Here is a 14,602-nt window from a genome sequence, read left to right on the forward strand (position 1 = left end):
CAGAGGCTGAATAGCAGTCAGTTCTCTGGTCCATGTCCAGCATGCTCAAATAACAGCCAATTGGGTTCTTTTTGGTATAGGAATTTCTGCTTGCTTTGCCTGGCTTTTTAGTTTATTTAAGTGGATTTAATAACCAATATACAGAATAGGAGGACATTAGCCAATCCTTAATCATTGGGCGTTGGGAAGAAACTTTCCACGTGGGCTGATTCTTCCATAACTGCCTAGTACTGGGTTTCTTGCACATTCTTCTGAAGCATCTGGTGCTAGGGCCCTATCAGAGACTGGATACGGGTCTAAACTGACCATTGGCAGTGTGATCTGGTCTGGCAATTCCTATTGTAAGGTAGATGAGATGGGTATTCTAGACGTCAGCACTGACCGGAAATCAAATGTGCATACAAAACCCTGCTGGTATCTGGGGCTTGTCTCCACTGCAGCATCGCTTGAGGTATAATTCAAGTGTTGACCCTAACCCAACTCCTGTCCACATGCAGTTATCTCTAATTTGAGCTAAGTGGTGCTTTAAACTCAGGCTAGCTGGCCCATCAGGGGTGCGGGTGGGCTGAAGCATTAGTGCTGCTGACCCTAGAGCTAATATTGCAGTGGGGCTGCAGCTACAGACTACAGCTCGCGTTAGCACACTTAACTGGCTGCGAATCCAATGACTCTGCTGATCCAGTCACTCTGTGCAGCTACCCAAAGCTCTCCATGTGGCCAAAGTGTTGTTTCGTAGTGTGGCCACTGCTAGTGGAGTAACTCAAGCTAAGGGTTGCAGAGAAGACAAGCCTGTAGTACGCACAGCCATTGTAAGGATTGAGGCCTTGCATTGCTTTTTATTCTAGAGCTTTATTCACCTGCAGGGTGAAGTCCTCTGTTCTTAACAGTTACATCATGGGCAGCAGCACAAGCTGCCTACTCATTTCCCTTCCAGCGTTCCCAACCGTTATTATGAAGGGACCGTGTGGGGGTATAGGTAAATCTTTGTGCTCTTTCAGGCCTGGATACAAAGCCTATTACAGCCAATGGAAAGAATCCTGTTGACTTCAGTGGGCACTGGAGGCTACCCAGCAAGAAGGATGCTAATTATGTTGGCATTTTTGATGGTTTCTTATTGTAGCTGTTAACATTAAGATTCTCCAGACATGGTTTAAAGGCAGGGAAGTGGGGAAAGATGTCCCTGGCAATGCAGAGATATTAACAAACAAGGAAGTGATGGCAGAATTGCCCCCAGATTCTAAATGCTACAAGGGCAGTAGCCAGTGTGGGCATTCTAGTGTCAGATTCCTTCCATTCTTGTAAAATAATCTGATTTGGGGCCTGTTTCCTTCTGCGGAGAAACGATTCTTAGCTTCTGTGAAACTGAAAGAAACACCAGACAGTATAACGCGGCTCTGTGTCCATTTCCAGTCCAAGATTCATGCTGCTAGAAGCCTAAGTGAAATTGCTATTGACCTGACCGAAACTGGAACGCTGAAGACTTCAAAACTAGCCAACATGGGGAGCAAAGGCAAAATTATCAGTGGCAGCAGTGGCAGTCTTTTGTCATCAGGTAAGTCCTTTATTTTGTAACTGCACGGGAAATACGGGTTCCTGCCTCTCTGCTGGAGAAGAGAGGAAGATGTAGCTGTGTATTATGTGAGAGCTGCTGGATGGTATGGTGAGGGGCACTTCAGATGATTCTGACAGTAATAAGATGCTTCCTTTCAGCTTCTGTCTCTCTGGGTATGTGATATTTGTCTCTCATCCCCTCCAACCCCCACAACAAGAGACCCAAGCTCCAGTGTGACCTCCACCCCCATCCTCACTGCTAGTTTCCTCTTTTGCCCCAGGATGTCATCACCGGTCTTTTCCGCTTCCTGCTGCTACCTGACCTACCTCCACATCCCGCTCCCCAGTGCTTAATTTGTAATGAAACGGGTACCAGGGGTTCAAGCAATTTTTTTACATTCAGAACTGATGTGGCAAGCCCAGGGGTGCCAGGGCTATGAACAGCCAAGCCTAGAGGTGCTGGGACTCAGCCTTGGCAAGCCCTGGCACAAATTAAGCACTGCTGCTCCCCCAAAATCTTCATCCACCCACCTCCCTGCTGCTACCCAGACTATCACTCCCGCTCTCTGGCCTATGCCACCTTCCTCCCCATCATCATTGGTGGCCATTGGCCATTGCAGCTCATTTAGAGTGATCAGGTAGCAAGGGTGAAAAATCAGGACGGGGGTGGGGAGTAACAGACACCTATATAAGAAAAAGTCCCAAATATCAGGACTGTCCCCATAAAATCGGGACATCTGGTCATCCTAGGCTCCTTCAGGAAGCACATGCTGGAGGATCTTCTAGCAGTAGAAAGGCAGAATTTCTTCTAGAGATTCTGCACTGATCTGCCTTGTCTCACAGCTGCTGAAATTAATTCTCCATCATCCAATGAGTGCCCCCTGCTATCAGCTCCCCAAAGAGCCAGTTTCCAGGTGCCATTCACCTAGAAACAGCCCCGTGCCCTAAAGTTTATAAGGTTTCTTTTTGTGGAAAATGGTTAGACACTTCTGTCAAGATGCTCAGTGTATACTAGGATACAGGGCTAAGGGCTGTCATTTCCAGCTCCAACAGACATACCTGTGCTATCTCGGATCGAGCTAGTGGGAAGTGTAATGGCACGAGCGATTAGACACCCCGTACTTTGGCTTCTTTATAAGGTGGAATCATCAATGGTTATGGAAGAAGCTAAAGAAGGATCCCTGTCAAAGGGACCCCACCACTGGGGACTGGGAGTCAGGAGTCTGGGCTCTATTCATAGGTGACTGGTGGAAATATTCTTTTTAGGTAGTGGAGCCCACCCGGTACTGTCCCCGCAGCTGCGGCTGGCCCTGGCTCCCTGCTCTGGCCTGTTGGCCCTCGCTGCTTGCCGATTTGGAAGAGCTCACCGCAGTGGCATCGGAGGCAAAGCCTTCCACCCACGATGCCCAACTCTGTCCTCTCCTGGCCCTGTCATTGCCAGACACAGGGCCTCAAGATCGACCCCCACCCCTGAGACTCTCCTTCTCCCTCCCATCAACTCAGGGTCTGCCCCCTATCCTTGGACTCCCCTTTTGCCCCCCATATTACCTCAGAGCCTCCCCCATCCCACAGGACTCACCTCCCCTACTTCCCCTCAGGATCCCCCTCTTTCCCCTGGGACTTTCCTCCCCACATCCCCTCAGGATCTCTCCCCCTTCCTCTGGGACTCCCTTTCCCAAATCCAATCAGGATTTCCCCCTTTCCCTGGGGACTCTCCTCCCACTCCCCATTCCCCTCAGGATCTCTCCCTTTCTCCTGGGATATCCCCCCCCATTCTCCTCAGGATCTCCCCCTTCTCCTGGGACACTCCTTTCCCTCCATTCCCCTCAGGATCTCGCCCCATCCCCTAGGACTCTCCCCTCCAATCACCTCAGGATCCCTTTCCCACACCGGGAACTCTCGCCCTATTTCATCAAACCTTCCCAGGAGGTACCAGAGCTCCCTGCCGGGACAGAGGAATCTAGCTCCACCTTCCAGGAATCCAGTGAGCGGGCAGGACCCGCACCCCACGACACCCCACCCTGTCCCCAGCCCCACCAGACATAGGGTTTCACCTGCTGGTCTGGGCATGCACATGGGCAGCAGGGTGGCTCAGAAATAGATTTGGGAGGGTAGAACCCTTTTTAGCCCTAGCTGCCTGCTGCCTATGGGTCTATTCCTGGTTCCACCACTTCCTGCCTGCGTGAGCTGGGCAAATCTCTTAACCTCTCTGTGCCTCAACTTTGCCATGTTCAGCGGTGATCATGCGCCACCTAGGAGTGGTGTGAGGACTAATGGTTTGTAAAGGGGTGTGAACTCCTCAGAGGAAAAGCTCAGCTGTGGGTGTAAAGTGTTGTTATTATGTGATGGGTCGTTTAAATGAAGTGTGGAAGGCATTACTTAGACTCATTAAAATCCACAGTAATGGAAATATGTGACATGAGAGAAGGATCTTTTCATAATTGCAGAGGGAAATGTATCCTCTGAGAACCACAGGCTACAAAACCAAATCCATATTGACTCTATACATCAACTATGAACAGTGTGTTCTTTGTGGCTAGCTTGAAGTTCCTTGAAAACAGGCAACAAAGAGTTACATTTTAAGCTTGCTGCGGTGGAGAACAACTTGTTTTGGAATTCTCTTCCTAGCATGTGAACAGAGGTGCCTTTCTGTTTCTCCAGTCCCTCAGGACACAGCACACAATCCACTGCTTGTGCCTCCGATCTGTGCAGTGGCGGGGCAGTTTCTGGGGTGGTGTCAGGTTGTTGGAGGCCTTTGTTTGTTTGGCTCTCCCACAGTTGAATGCAAATAACATCAAGTAGCCCAGGAAGTGCTAAGGGCCCTTCCAGAGATCTCAGCCTTGAGGGTAGCATTCCCATGCTCAAAAGCTATTTGCCCCCAATCCTGTGTCTGTGTTAGTAGCTGACTTTCAACCTGCCCCCCACACTGAGGAATTCAGAGTGCCTGAATCTGTGCTGACTCCAGCCTGATTCCATTGACTTCACTGGGTTAGCCCTGATTTTCATGGACGGTTGTCAGGAGCAAATCCGACCCCAAATCCTGATCTCGATGACACCACTGTAAACCCAGAGCAACTCCACTGACAACAGATCTGTGCCCATTATTTTTTGCTCCCTGCCAAAAATCCAGTCAGCTTGGCTAAGCGTGGAGTGCTGGGTTTACATGTTCAGCAGGCTTGCTGCCATGGTGACGAGAGCGTGCTGAGTTAACTGACCTGGTGAATCATTTCTTTGGGGCTGGGCGGATGGTTCAGATGAGAATCTCATCCAGCCGGGGTTGAGTCTGCACCTCTAGAACCCAGGCACAGGTGAATTTGCTTTGGTGGAGGTTGATGTTGTGCTACTAGTGTGACAAGAGGGAACGTCAACTTCCAGCTCCCCTGTTAGAGACCCGTACCCAGAGCCAGCTTTCGGGACCCACCAGATCTATGGGGAGGGCTCCTAATTTGCATGGCAACCTCAAATTTAACAGGGCTCCGGAGACTGCTGCTGCTGTTGGGTGGCTCCAGTGGTTGCAGCTGTGATGCCTTAGATAATGAAGGAGGGGAGAGACAAAGGGGATCTGCTGGAAGGAGGAGAGCTTTAGAGGACATCGGGTCCCCAAGAATGGTCTAGCCCAGGGTTCCCGAGAACCCAATGCTGATCCCACGTGCACACCGGGAAGCCATCACTGCTGCATGGAGAGGAGGAGCCGGTTGGCTGCTTATGGCTGACCCATGAGAACCCTTTTATTACTTGTCTTAACCGCAGCACCTAGTCCTGGGCCCCGGCCCCACGGTGCTGGCTTCCGTACAAACACAGAAGGCCCCATGCTGCAGGAGCTCATTGCTCTCTGCAGGGAAGAGGAGAGAGCTTGGGGCTGGATCCCAAACCCAATGTAGTCAGTGGGAAGACACCACTGACCTCAACAGATCAGATTCAGACCCCTCCTTGTTTTCCTGCTGGCCCACAAAAGCCCTGTGTCATTAGAGCCCATTCCATTAACATGAGCTGAAGTTTGGGCTTACTCAGCTTTCTGGTAAACACAGAAACTTTGCTGGGTTCACCTACCCGTACAGTCACACTGATCAAGCCCTTAAACGTTGCTTGATGTACTAGGAGTGTAATAGTCATGGATGATCAGCCTTCCAGATCCTGGCGTGCAGCGAGCGTATTCACCAGGCTCCCTCCAAACATTTGCATTTCCTCCCATTGTGCTGAAGATCATAACAACAATGTGTTGTTGTTGTAGCAGAGTGATACCATTTATATATCTCGAGAGAATGAAAGTGAGTGATTGAGAGGCCGCTGTAAATTTCCAGGCTATAAATACTTGGAGTTATAATGAATCACAAGGGGAAAATTGAAAATGTTTCCATTTTTCACTGCTGGACCCTCTTTCCTGCTCTTTGTTTTTCTGTCCTTCTCTTTTCCTTGGCGTTTCTTCTTGTCTTCCCCTAAGCTCCCTCTCTTCATCTTGCTTCTCGCAGATGAACAAACCCAAAACCATGGTGAGGTGCTCGGTTTGAAACCGCTGAGTGTCCCTTAGTTTTCTGTAGATGACACATGAAACCACAAATTATTATTATTTATCATAGTAATACGTAAAAGTTCCAGCTGAGAATGGACACCCATTGTGCAAGATGCCATATAAACACGTTGTGAGAGAGACACTCCCTGCCCTGAAGACCTTACGTCACAATAAATAAGACAGACAAAGGGCGAGTGGGGAAACAGCTTGGCCAAAGCTCACACAGCAAGTCACTAGTTGAGCCACGAATAGAACCCCCATCTCCTGACTCCCCAGCCACTGCCCCATCCACTAGACCATGCTGCCTCTTTCCAGATGTGTCTTTGATGCAAAACTGTAAGTTAAATGTCTGATTCCCATTTTCACCTTTAGACTTTCTCCCATGAACCTTGGCCAGTCTTTTGAGCAGCAAAAGGCCTCAGCCGAAATCCTGAAACAGCCAGTGAACAGAGCTGAGTTCAGGACTCAAAGCAATCTCTGCAGATCAGTGGTGATATTTGAGCCAGCGTGTGATCTAGATTTGGACTGCAAAGTTTAGGACTGTTTGGATATGAAGGGTTAATTCTGTAGATGTGAGGCCTGGTTCTGATCTCACTCTGGTATAAATCAGAAGTAAATGCACTGAAGTCACCAGAGATAGAGCCATGTAAATGAGATCAGACAAGACCCATGATATTCAAATCAAGGGGGTTGATTTGGGTCTAGCTCTGGTTTAACTCGGCAGTTTGCAATTTAACATGAGCCAAACTGAGCATTGCATGATTCTGGGATCTATACTGAAGGTTTGCACTGTTTGACCACGTCCCTGGCAGTGGGTGACCATTCATGTGTATGGGCCTGATCCTGCAATCCCCTCTCCTGTAGAAGTCTTATTCATTGCAATGGGAGGTTTGTGGGCAGAGGATTTCTTTGTAGCAAAGAGACATAGTTTTGCTTTATCTTTGCACATGCAAGTGTTAAAATAACCCACCCCCCACAGCATGGCCTAGACACAGTCACTTCTGCAACTGTAGGTTTCCTGTAAATGTGCCGGCTTATATTTGAAAATGCCTTAGGCATGCAGATGGATATTTCCTTTCCAACATGGCAATTCACCCCCCACTTCCCTACAGCTGCAGAGGTGAACTTCCTATTACTCTGCACTGGGTGTGTTTTAGTTGGTAAACAGCAGCTTGTCCAGCCCATGCAAAGACAGATGAGCAAAGTGACTAATGAAGAACAGTCACTCTGCAGGATATCTGTGTGCATCCTGTTCTGAATAACTCCAGATGGACACTGGAAAACCAGGAGCAGCTCTCCGGCCGTCGCTAAGGAGGATATCCTATTTGTTAGTCAGAGCTGGGAGACAGTGGCTGTTTGTGGTCACTTTCAATCATTCCCCAACATCCTGCTGCCATGAATCATGCTGTGTTGTGGTGTGGAGAGCATTCTGTGCACCTTCTTCAGTCCCAGCTCCACGTGGACTTTGATGAAATGCCTGCTTTGGTCCAGGAGACTAGAGCTGGCAGCCAGGCAACAGGACACAGCATGTATCATTGCTGTATTTAGACTGTGTTTTGCTCATGCCATTAAGCTTGTGAAAAGCAAGAAAAAAATGCATGAAAGAGCCATCCAGGACCACACATCTGGACACAGGATCACACATCTGGACACAGGTGATGTCACTGGCCTATGAACATGTGGATTTTTACTCTTGGACATTCTTCCTCCTCTGCTGCTTGCTCCAGCGCTGTCCCGCGTAGTCACTAAACTTCAGTCTCACTCCACCTGCTCTACATGGGCCTCTCTTTCCTCTCAATGTCCCCTCTCCCTTCCTTTGTCTTTTCTTGTAGCTTATCCCTCCTTACCTTCCCTCCAGTCCCCACACCTGGTCTAGAATATATTTAATGCATTGAATAAATGAATAAAAAGAAAGTAAACCCCTCAACCCCCACAGCAAAATCACAGAACTAACATGACATTTATAAACCGTCACTTTGTTTTATATTAAACCCCTTTCTCCCCACCCTCTCCCCACCTTTGACTGTGTTGTCTGTCCTGACTGTGAGTTCTTCAAGGCAGGGATTGTCTCTTGCGCTGTGTGTGTAAAGTGCCTAGCTCAATGGCTGATCTTGGTTGGGACCTCTAGAAGCTACTGGAATACAAATAATAACAATATATTGAAAGTAATAAACATCCCTATTCAAACTACCAAAGCATACCCTGTCTTAGGGGCAGCAGGATCTAGAGGCATGTGCACAGGGCTGGGAATTAGGATAGCTGCCTCTGACTCCTTGTGTTGCTTTGGTCAGATTCATAGATTCCAAGGCTAGAAGGGACTGCTGTGATATCTAGCCAGACCTCCTGTACAACACAGGCCAGAAAACTCCCCCAAAATAATTCCTAGAGCAGATCATTTAGGAAAAATCCATGCTTGATTTAAAAATTGCCAGTAACAGAGACTCCACTATGACCCTTGGTAAATTCACTTGGGGCCTGACGCCCCATCTCTCACATTGGTTTTTACACTTGCATAACACCATTGGCGTTACTTCTGATTTGCACCAGCTGAAGCAGGAACAGAATCAGGCCACTAACCTCTACAGGAAAAGTTCAGCAGCGATATAAGTGGTTGTGTAAGTTACTCATTGGGTATAAATTGATCAGAAAGGACCAAACTCTCCTCCCAGCTTCATAGCTGCAATTCCCATTGATGTCAGTGAGATAAGAAGTACTCAGGTAATTGAGAGCAGAAATTTGACCCAAAGTTGGATGTAAGAGACAACGTAACATAACATGAACCAATTTGTCATTCACTGGGTGTCTAAATGGCATGGGTGATACCTCTAGCCATATAATTGGGAGAAAAGGCATGTAGGATTCAATAGGGATTAAACCAGGGCTGTATATAAATGTAGGCCTCATTCTGCAAAGTACTTACGCACATCAGTGGGGCTATTCCCATGCTTATTACTAGATGCTTACATATCTTGCTGAATCAGGGCCTGAACTAGATTCTAAAGGGATTGCTATAGCAACCCTATGGAATGTGGTGAGTCCTAGCTTTCAAAAGGTCATTTGAACCATTTTGTATAATTTCCTGATTAATTCCATAGGATGGTCCAAAAGCCATACAGGAACTTTATGGATTTTTTTCTACTGAATTTCAGTATGACTATTCCATAAAGTACAGCTCATAGTGGCAGGTAAGATCAATAGAAAACACCTTCTCTTGGTTTGTATGGTGGAAAGCAGATTGCAAGTGATCTTTTCTCAGCTAATAATCCCCTTTGGAAGGCCTTGGTGGGCCTGAATTCAATGGCGTTCATAAGGCTGATCTATTTATTCTGTGTAGCATCTACTTGGTTTGATTTGGTTTGTTTGTTTGATGGTCTCTTGATTTTTTCAGATTTTTGGTTCCTCATTTGCATTGTTTGGCGTTTGGTCTGACATTTGGGGCTGCAGTCACAGGTTGGCTAGAGGCAGTAATTCTAGCAGTATATACAGAGTCTCTCATGGACGCTCTAGTCACACAAAAAACCAGAGCTCACTTCTTCTCTCCCTTGCAGCCATTTCACACTAGTGTGACTCAGTTGGCTTTGATGGTTTACACCAGTGCAAGTGAGGTGAGAATCAGGCCCACAAAATCTAAGAAAACATGCACAAATAATCCGAAATTTCATTTAAAAAAGGGGGGAGAATTACGAAAGAGCACTCAAACGGAAAGCCCAGCTCATCCCGTCTCTTCAGAAAAGGGCTGTGGCAACAAGTAGGTCTTGCAAAAGGCTCAAGAGTTTAGCAGACATGGACTCTGTCCGACCAAGCAACATCTAGCACTGAGGGCCCTGAATTGAGAATTCCCTGTCCTCGGTCTAGCTCGTCTATGCTACACACCTTTACCATTTGAAGACCTGGCTGGAGTAGATTAGTCTGGTTTAGTGGCCATGCCAGTGTGAATGTGGACAAGCCCCCTACTTATTCCACTATGCACTAGTGGCCTTTTGAAATCCCCCCGTGTCCATTGCTTCCAAGAACTGTAAGATGGGCACCCAAAAAGCATTGCAACTGAAAGGGTTTTGAACAGGACTGGAAGTATGGCTCTTAAAGTGACACAGCACAGTTAATGTGGATGCAATGAACTGTGCTTGTTCAGTACAACCAGTTCAATTACACAAACACTTTAATTCTCTAGTGTAGGCACGCTCATAATTAGAGGTGTCAGTTCAAGCATCCCACTGCTGGGTGCGTGCACATAATTTATGTGTTTTTAAATGTTGCAACGGACGCATCCGTCTAGCTGCTGTGGTGATAGGTGGTTTATATATATATATATATATATATATATAAACTAAATTCTGGTGGGGAGAGGGAGAGGAGAGGAAGGAGAAAAGAAAAGCGCTCCAAAAAGTTACTCTAAAAGGAAAAAAAAGGAACGAAACATCTGCAGGAATCATGAGCAGCTTGTTGTTGGAGGTCAGCAGTTCATCAGCAGGCAAGTGGAAGAGTTCAGCAGTTCACCTGCTGCCAATAAGTACCTACTGCAATTATTATTAGGGAGGTGCTAGAGAGAGGATTTACCCTGCCAGTTCGAATGCAAAATGGAAATTCCTCTAGACAAATCCTGTTACGCTCATGCAGTGCTGAGTGTTCCCCAGTTTGAACTTGTGTTACCCTGGGCCTTAATTGTGGGAAAAGCTATAAAAAGCGAAATCAGACTGATGCTCTTAATTCCATGTCTAGATACATATGCTCCACCCATGTTACCATGGAGTTGTCCTGATTTTTGCTGATGACACATTGTAAAATGGCACCCATCCTGTCTTAGAGGCTAGCTGATCTCTAGAGAACTTAATTCTGTTTTTGCACTTCCAGCGCATCCCAATAAATACTGTAGTTACACGCATGGTGCGTAGGAGAGGGGAGTCCTTGTGCAGACAAGCGCATGTTGCTTTGCTGTGGAAAAATCACAGAAAGCAGTGATGGAAAAAGCTCTAGTCCATCCCCTTTGGGCTAGTGTGGGATGTTTCCCTGCAGTCTATTTTCTAGTCCCTTTTCCAGTCTAGCTTTAAATGTCAGAGAGGAGCAAAGAAACTCAAAGCCAAACGTAGCTGAAAGTACGAGTTCCATCTGGTTTTGATGCAAAGCCCTAAATTTGCTCCTAGGGTCACTCCAAAGGTTTGCAGAATCTCAGCAAAGCTTTCAACAAAACCCATGCTGAGATTACTGCCTGCATACGCAGGTGTCAATGCTGAAAGTGCACCCTTACGCTCACAGGTGTGCAAACTGAGGCTTTGTTAAGGCCGCTTGTAAAATTTGACTGAGATAGATAAGAGACTGATTCTGCACTCCATTGTTTGGGGGAGGCAGAGGCGGCATCAGAAAACTGGTGTAGGAGAAGGGCAGTTAAGTCTCCAGTGTATACAGTAATAGATTTGAAAGTGGTGCTGAACTTGAGAAACCTTAAAGGGCCCTGCTTTTCAGAGGGTGGAAGCTCAGCACTTTCTGAAAATCAAGCCCCTTTAAGATGCCTCATGTGGGGCACCCAAAAATGAATGCAACCAAAATCACTACTCCCTTGAACACATAGGCCTGGAACAGAGATGTATGCACCATTGAGTGTTGATTTGGAAATAAAATAAGGAGATCAATCACTATCTTTTTTTAAAAGAACTGAAGTACAAACATCAACACAAAATCTGAGGTCAGTTAATTCTGGATTTACACCAATGTTATGTCATTGACTTCAATTGGAGCTGCTGGGTGATTGTCACTGAAAAATCAAGCCCCTTATTTAGGCATCTAAATATGGACTTACGCATCCAGTTTTGAACATTGTGGCATATATATTCATGATAATATAAGTACTGCCATGAAAAGATCATCTGTTAGCTATTGGGGGTTTTTAACTTCATTTATATTTTGCAAAAAAAATAGCTTTGGTAACTACATTTCTTCTAAGTGGTTCGAATTACCCACAAGTGATTGACGTAGATGCAGCAGTCATTGAGTGAAATTCTACCCAGGAGGTCAGTCTAGATGACTGTAAGGGTCTCTTCTGGCCTTTAAGCTATGAAAATGTGTTTCCTATGCTTTGTAAATTCTGTTTGCTGTTGGGAACTTTCGTAAGAACTGCATACAATATTTTCAAGAGGATTTTAAAAAAATCACCTTCTTGTTTTTATTTGCATAGAAGAGAATTACAAATTTCTTTGTGCTCAGATGTCTAACCTCATTCTGTTACTTGAAGTGTTAAGAACTTGTTATAAACAAACATGACCGTGTCACACCTGCTGCATTTCATAGTCTGATTCTTTTTTGGAAAGCCCACATCCAAAGTGTAGGCTTTGGTGAAATTCATTAATGCTCCAGATGTGTGTTCTGCTGTCAGCTGGCCTAGTGAAATCATTGTTTACTGACAGGTTCCCAAGAGTCAGATAGCTCTCAGTCTGCCAAGAAAGACATGCTGGCTGCATTGAAATCCAGGCAGGAAGCTCTGGAGGAGACACTGCGCCAGCGGCTGGAGGAGTTAAAGAAACTGTGTCTCCGAGAAGCGGTAGGCAATAGAAATTTTACAACTATAGAAAACTTTGTTGCTCGTATATTTTTATATGCTCATACCCTCGTGTGGGAAGGGATGGAGACTTGAAGAAGAGGTGAAGCCTTCCTAAATCATATCTTGCAAAGTTTTTGGTGCAAAAGAACTCAGTGTTCCCCATACACTTCAGTTCAGACTCGCCATTTCTAGTGGCCGTTTTTACGCTATAGAAACTGGACTTACCTCAAGCCAGTTGTGCATGCATAGGGCCTGAGCCTAAATGGTGCTGAGCAACTGCAGCTCCTGTTGAAGTCATCATGAGTTGTGGATGCTTAGTAGATACTCAGCATCCTTCAACAGGGCTCCCAATGGAAAGTTTGCCACTGACTTCAATGGGAATAGGCTCAGACCTATAAACGGCACATCTGGGTTAACCAGTATGTGGTCATCTGGCCTGGTATATGCCATTTGGGCCTCATCTTCGGTAGGAGAAAGGTGTGTTTTTAACATGTGAGCTAACGAGTCTCTTTTCCTAGTGTAGATGTGGCCTCAGATGCACTCTTTCCATGCTCATTTCCCACCATGCTCTGCCAACTCCCAGCTATTTCACAGCACTTTCCCATTGCCTGGCACGGGGGTTATATCACCATAGTTTGGGGCCCCCAAAATATAAATAGCACAGTTTGGGATGAGCTTGGGTGCAGCATGCTGGGATCTTTCCTTCACTGAGCCGTATGTAACATGACAAACGCTGGGGAGCACCCTTTGCGGTCTCATCAGTAGCACTAGTAGAAGAGAATGTTAGTAAACATTGACAACAGAAAATCACCTCCCTGCCCAAATATCACTATGGGGCAAACAGGTGCCATATGATGAGGTCATGTTGTACTTGGCATGTGTCTGTTTAATTATTATTGGGGTTGATTTAAACTGGCTTGTTTTAAAGCAGGTCAGTGTGAACATAAAACCATTTCAAATGCTGAAAAAGTTAGGATCCTTGCTGTGATTGTGCCTGGAAACATAATAAATATTAGCAGCAGCTTATATGAAGTTTCCACTTTGATCACACATGCACACACAACACCCCACTGTTTCCCAGGCCTGGAAAAATCCAGATACAACAAAAATCTCTGCCTGTAATAGAGAATGGGAGAGTTAGCTCCAGACAATGGCAGTGGGGACCAACTGAGGTTGGTGTTTAATACTTAATGTTTGTATCACTTTAAAAAACAAACAGAAAAAAGACCATTGCCCATTTTAAAAAAGTCTCATTGCACTTTGTTTGGATGTGGCTCTGACTTGAACACCAGAAGGGATAAGCAGGGAGAAAACAGCTTTTCAACAAAGGATGTCAGACGAAATATCTACGGGCCTCATCCCACAATCCTTCCTCACATGAGCAGTCCTGATGTGAGAAGTTTCGATTGGCTTTGATGGGACTACTCTTGTGGGTAAGGTTTGCAGGATCAGGTCAGATCCCGAGTGTCCATAAATCATTTAGCTTGGCTCAGCTGCAGAAAGTGGTAAAAGGTTTCACTAGCTCTTTTATTTTAAACTTTTCCTCTTGGAAGGTCCTGAATTGGTTTGTTTGCTGTGGGAACTGCTGCATTATAATAAGGCAGAGGCAGGCAAGGAGAAGAAAAAGGGGTTAAAGCATGGGCTTAATCAAACTAGCATGGCCCAAACCATTCACAACATGGGCATCAAGTTCCTGCAGGCCACTGCTGCTTCAGTTATTTATTAATTCAGATTAAATTTCGGGACCCTGCCTGTAAATCCATTTCAGTTAAGCCCGCATTGATTCTATTCCTACAAAACCTTGGGCATTCAGGAGTCTTGGCAAAGAAGCCATTAAAGATGTTAACTCTTTCCCCGCCCCTGCACTTTATGTTAAGATTGGGTTTATAAAGGCACACTCAATAGAAAACCCCAGAATCTGTATCTTGATGCAGTATTTATAGCCAGCCATTTTGTGCAGTAGGATAAACATGTTCCAGAAAAAGATCTGAACCAGCCACTCTGGAGAG

The 14,602-nt window shown here is 46.0% G+C and overlaps 1 protein-coding gene across 1 annotated transcript in view; it reads left to right on the forward strand.

Annotated features, from left to right (window-relative positions):
• FRMD4A (FERM domain containing 4A) overlaps positions 1 to 14,602 on the forward strand; it is a 239,649-nt gene that overhangs the window by 204,664 nt on the left and 20,383 nt on the right. Inside the window, exons 14-15 of the mRNA XM_067564578.1 lie at positions 1,411 to 1,552; positions 12,460 to 12,593. Coding sequence (XP_067420679.1) covers positions 1,411 to 1,552; positions 12,460 to 12,593 — 276 coding nt within the window. The remainder of the gene's footprint in view (positions 1 to 1,410; positions 1,553 to 12,459; positions 12,594 to 14,602) is intronic.

Source organism: Emydura macquarii, unplaced genomic scaffold (assembly GCF_026122565.2).
Source record: "Emydura macquarii macquarii isolate MOO-44397 ecotype Brisbane River unplaced genomic scaffold, CSIRO-AGI_Emac_v2 contig_2636, whole genome shotgun sequence".
In the NCBI taxonomy this organism is placed as follows: Eukaryota; Metazoa; Chordata; order Testudines; family Chelidae; genus Emydura; species Emydura macquarii.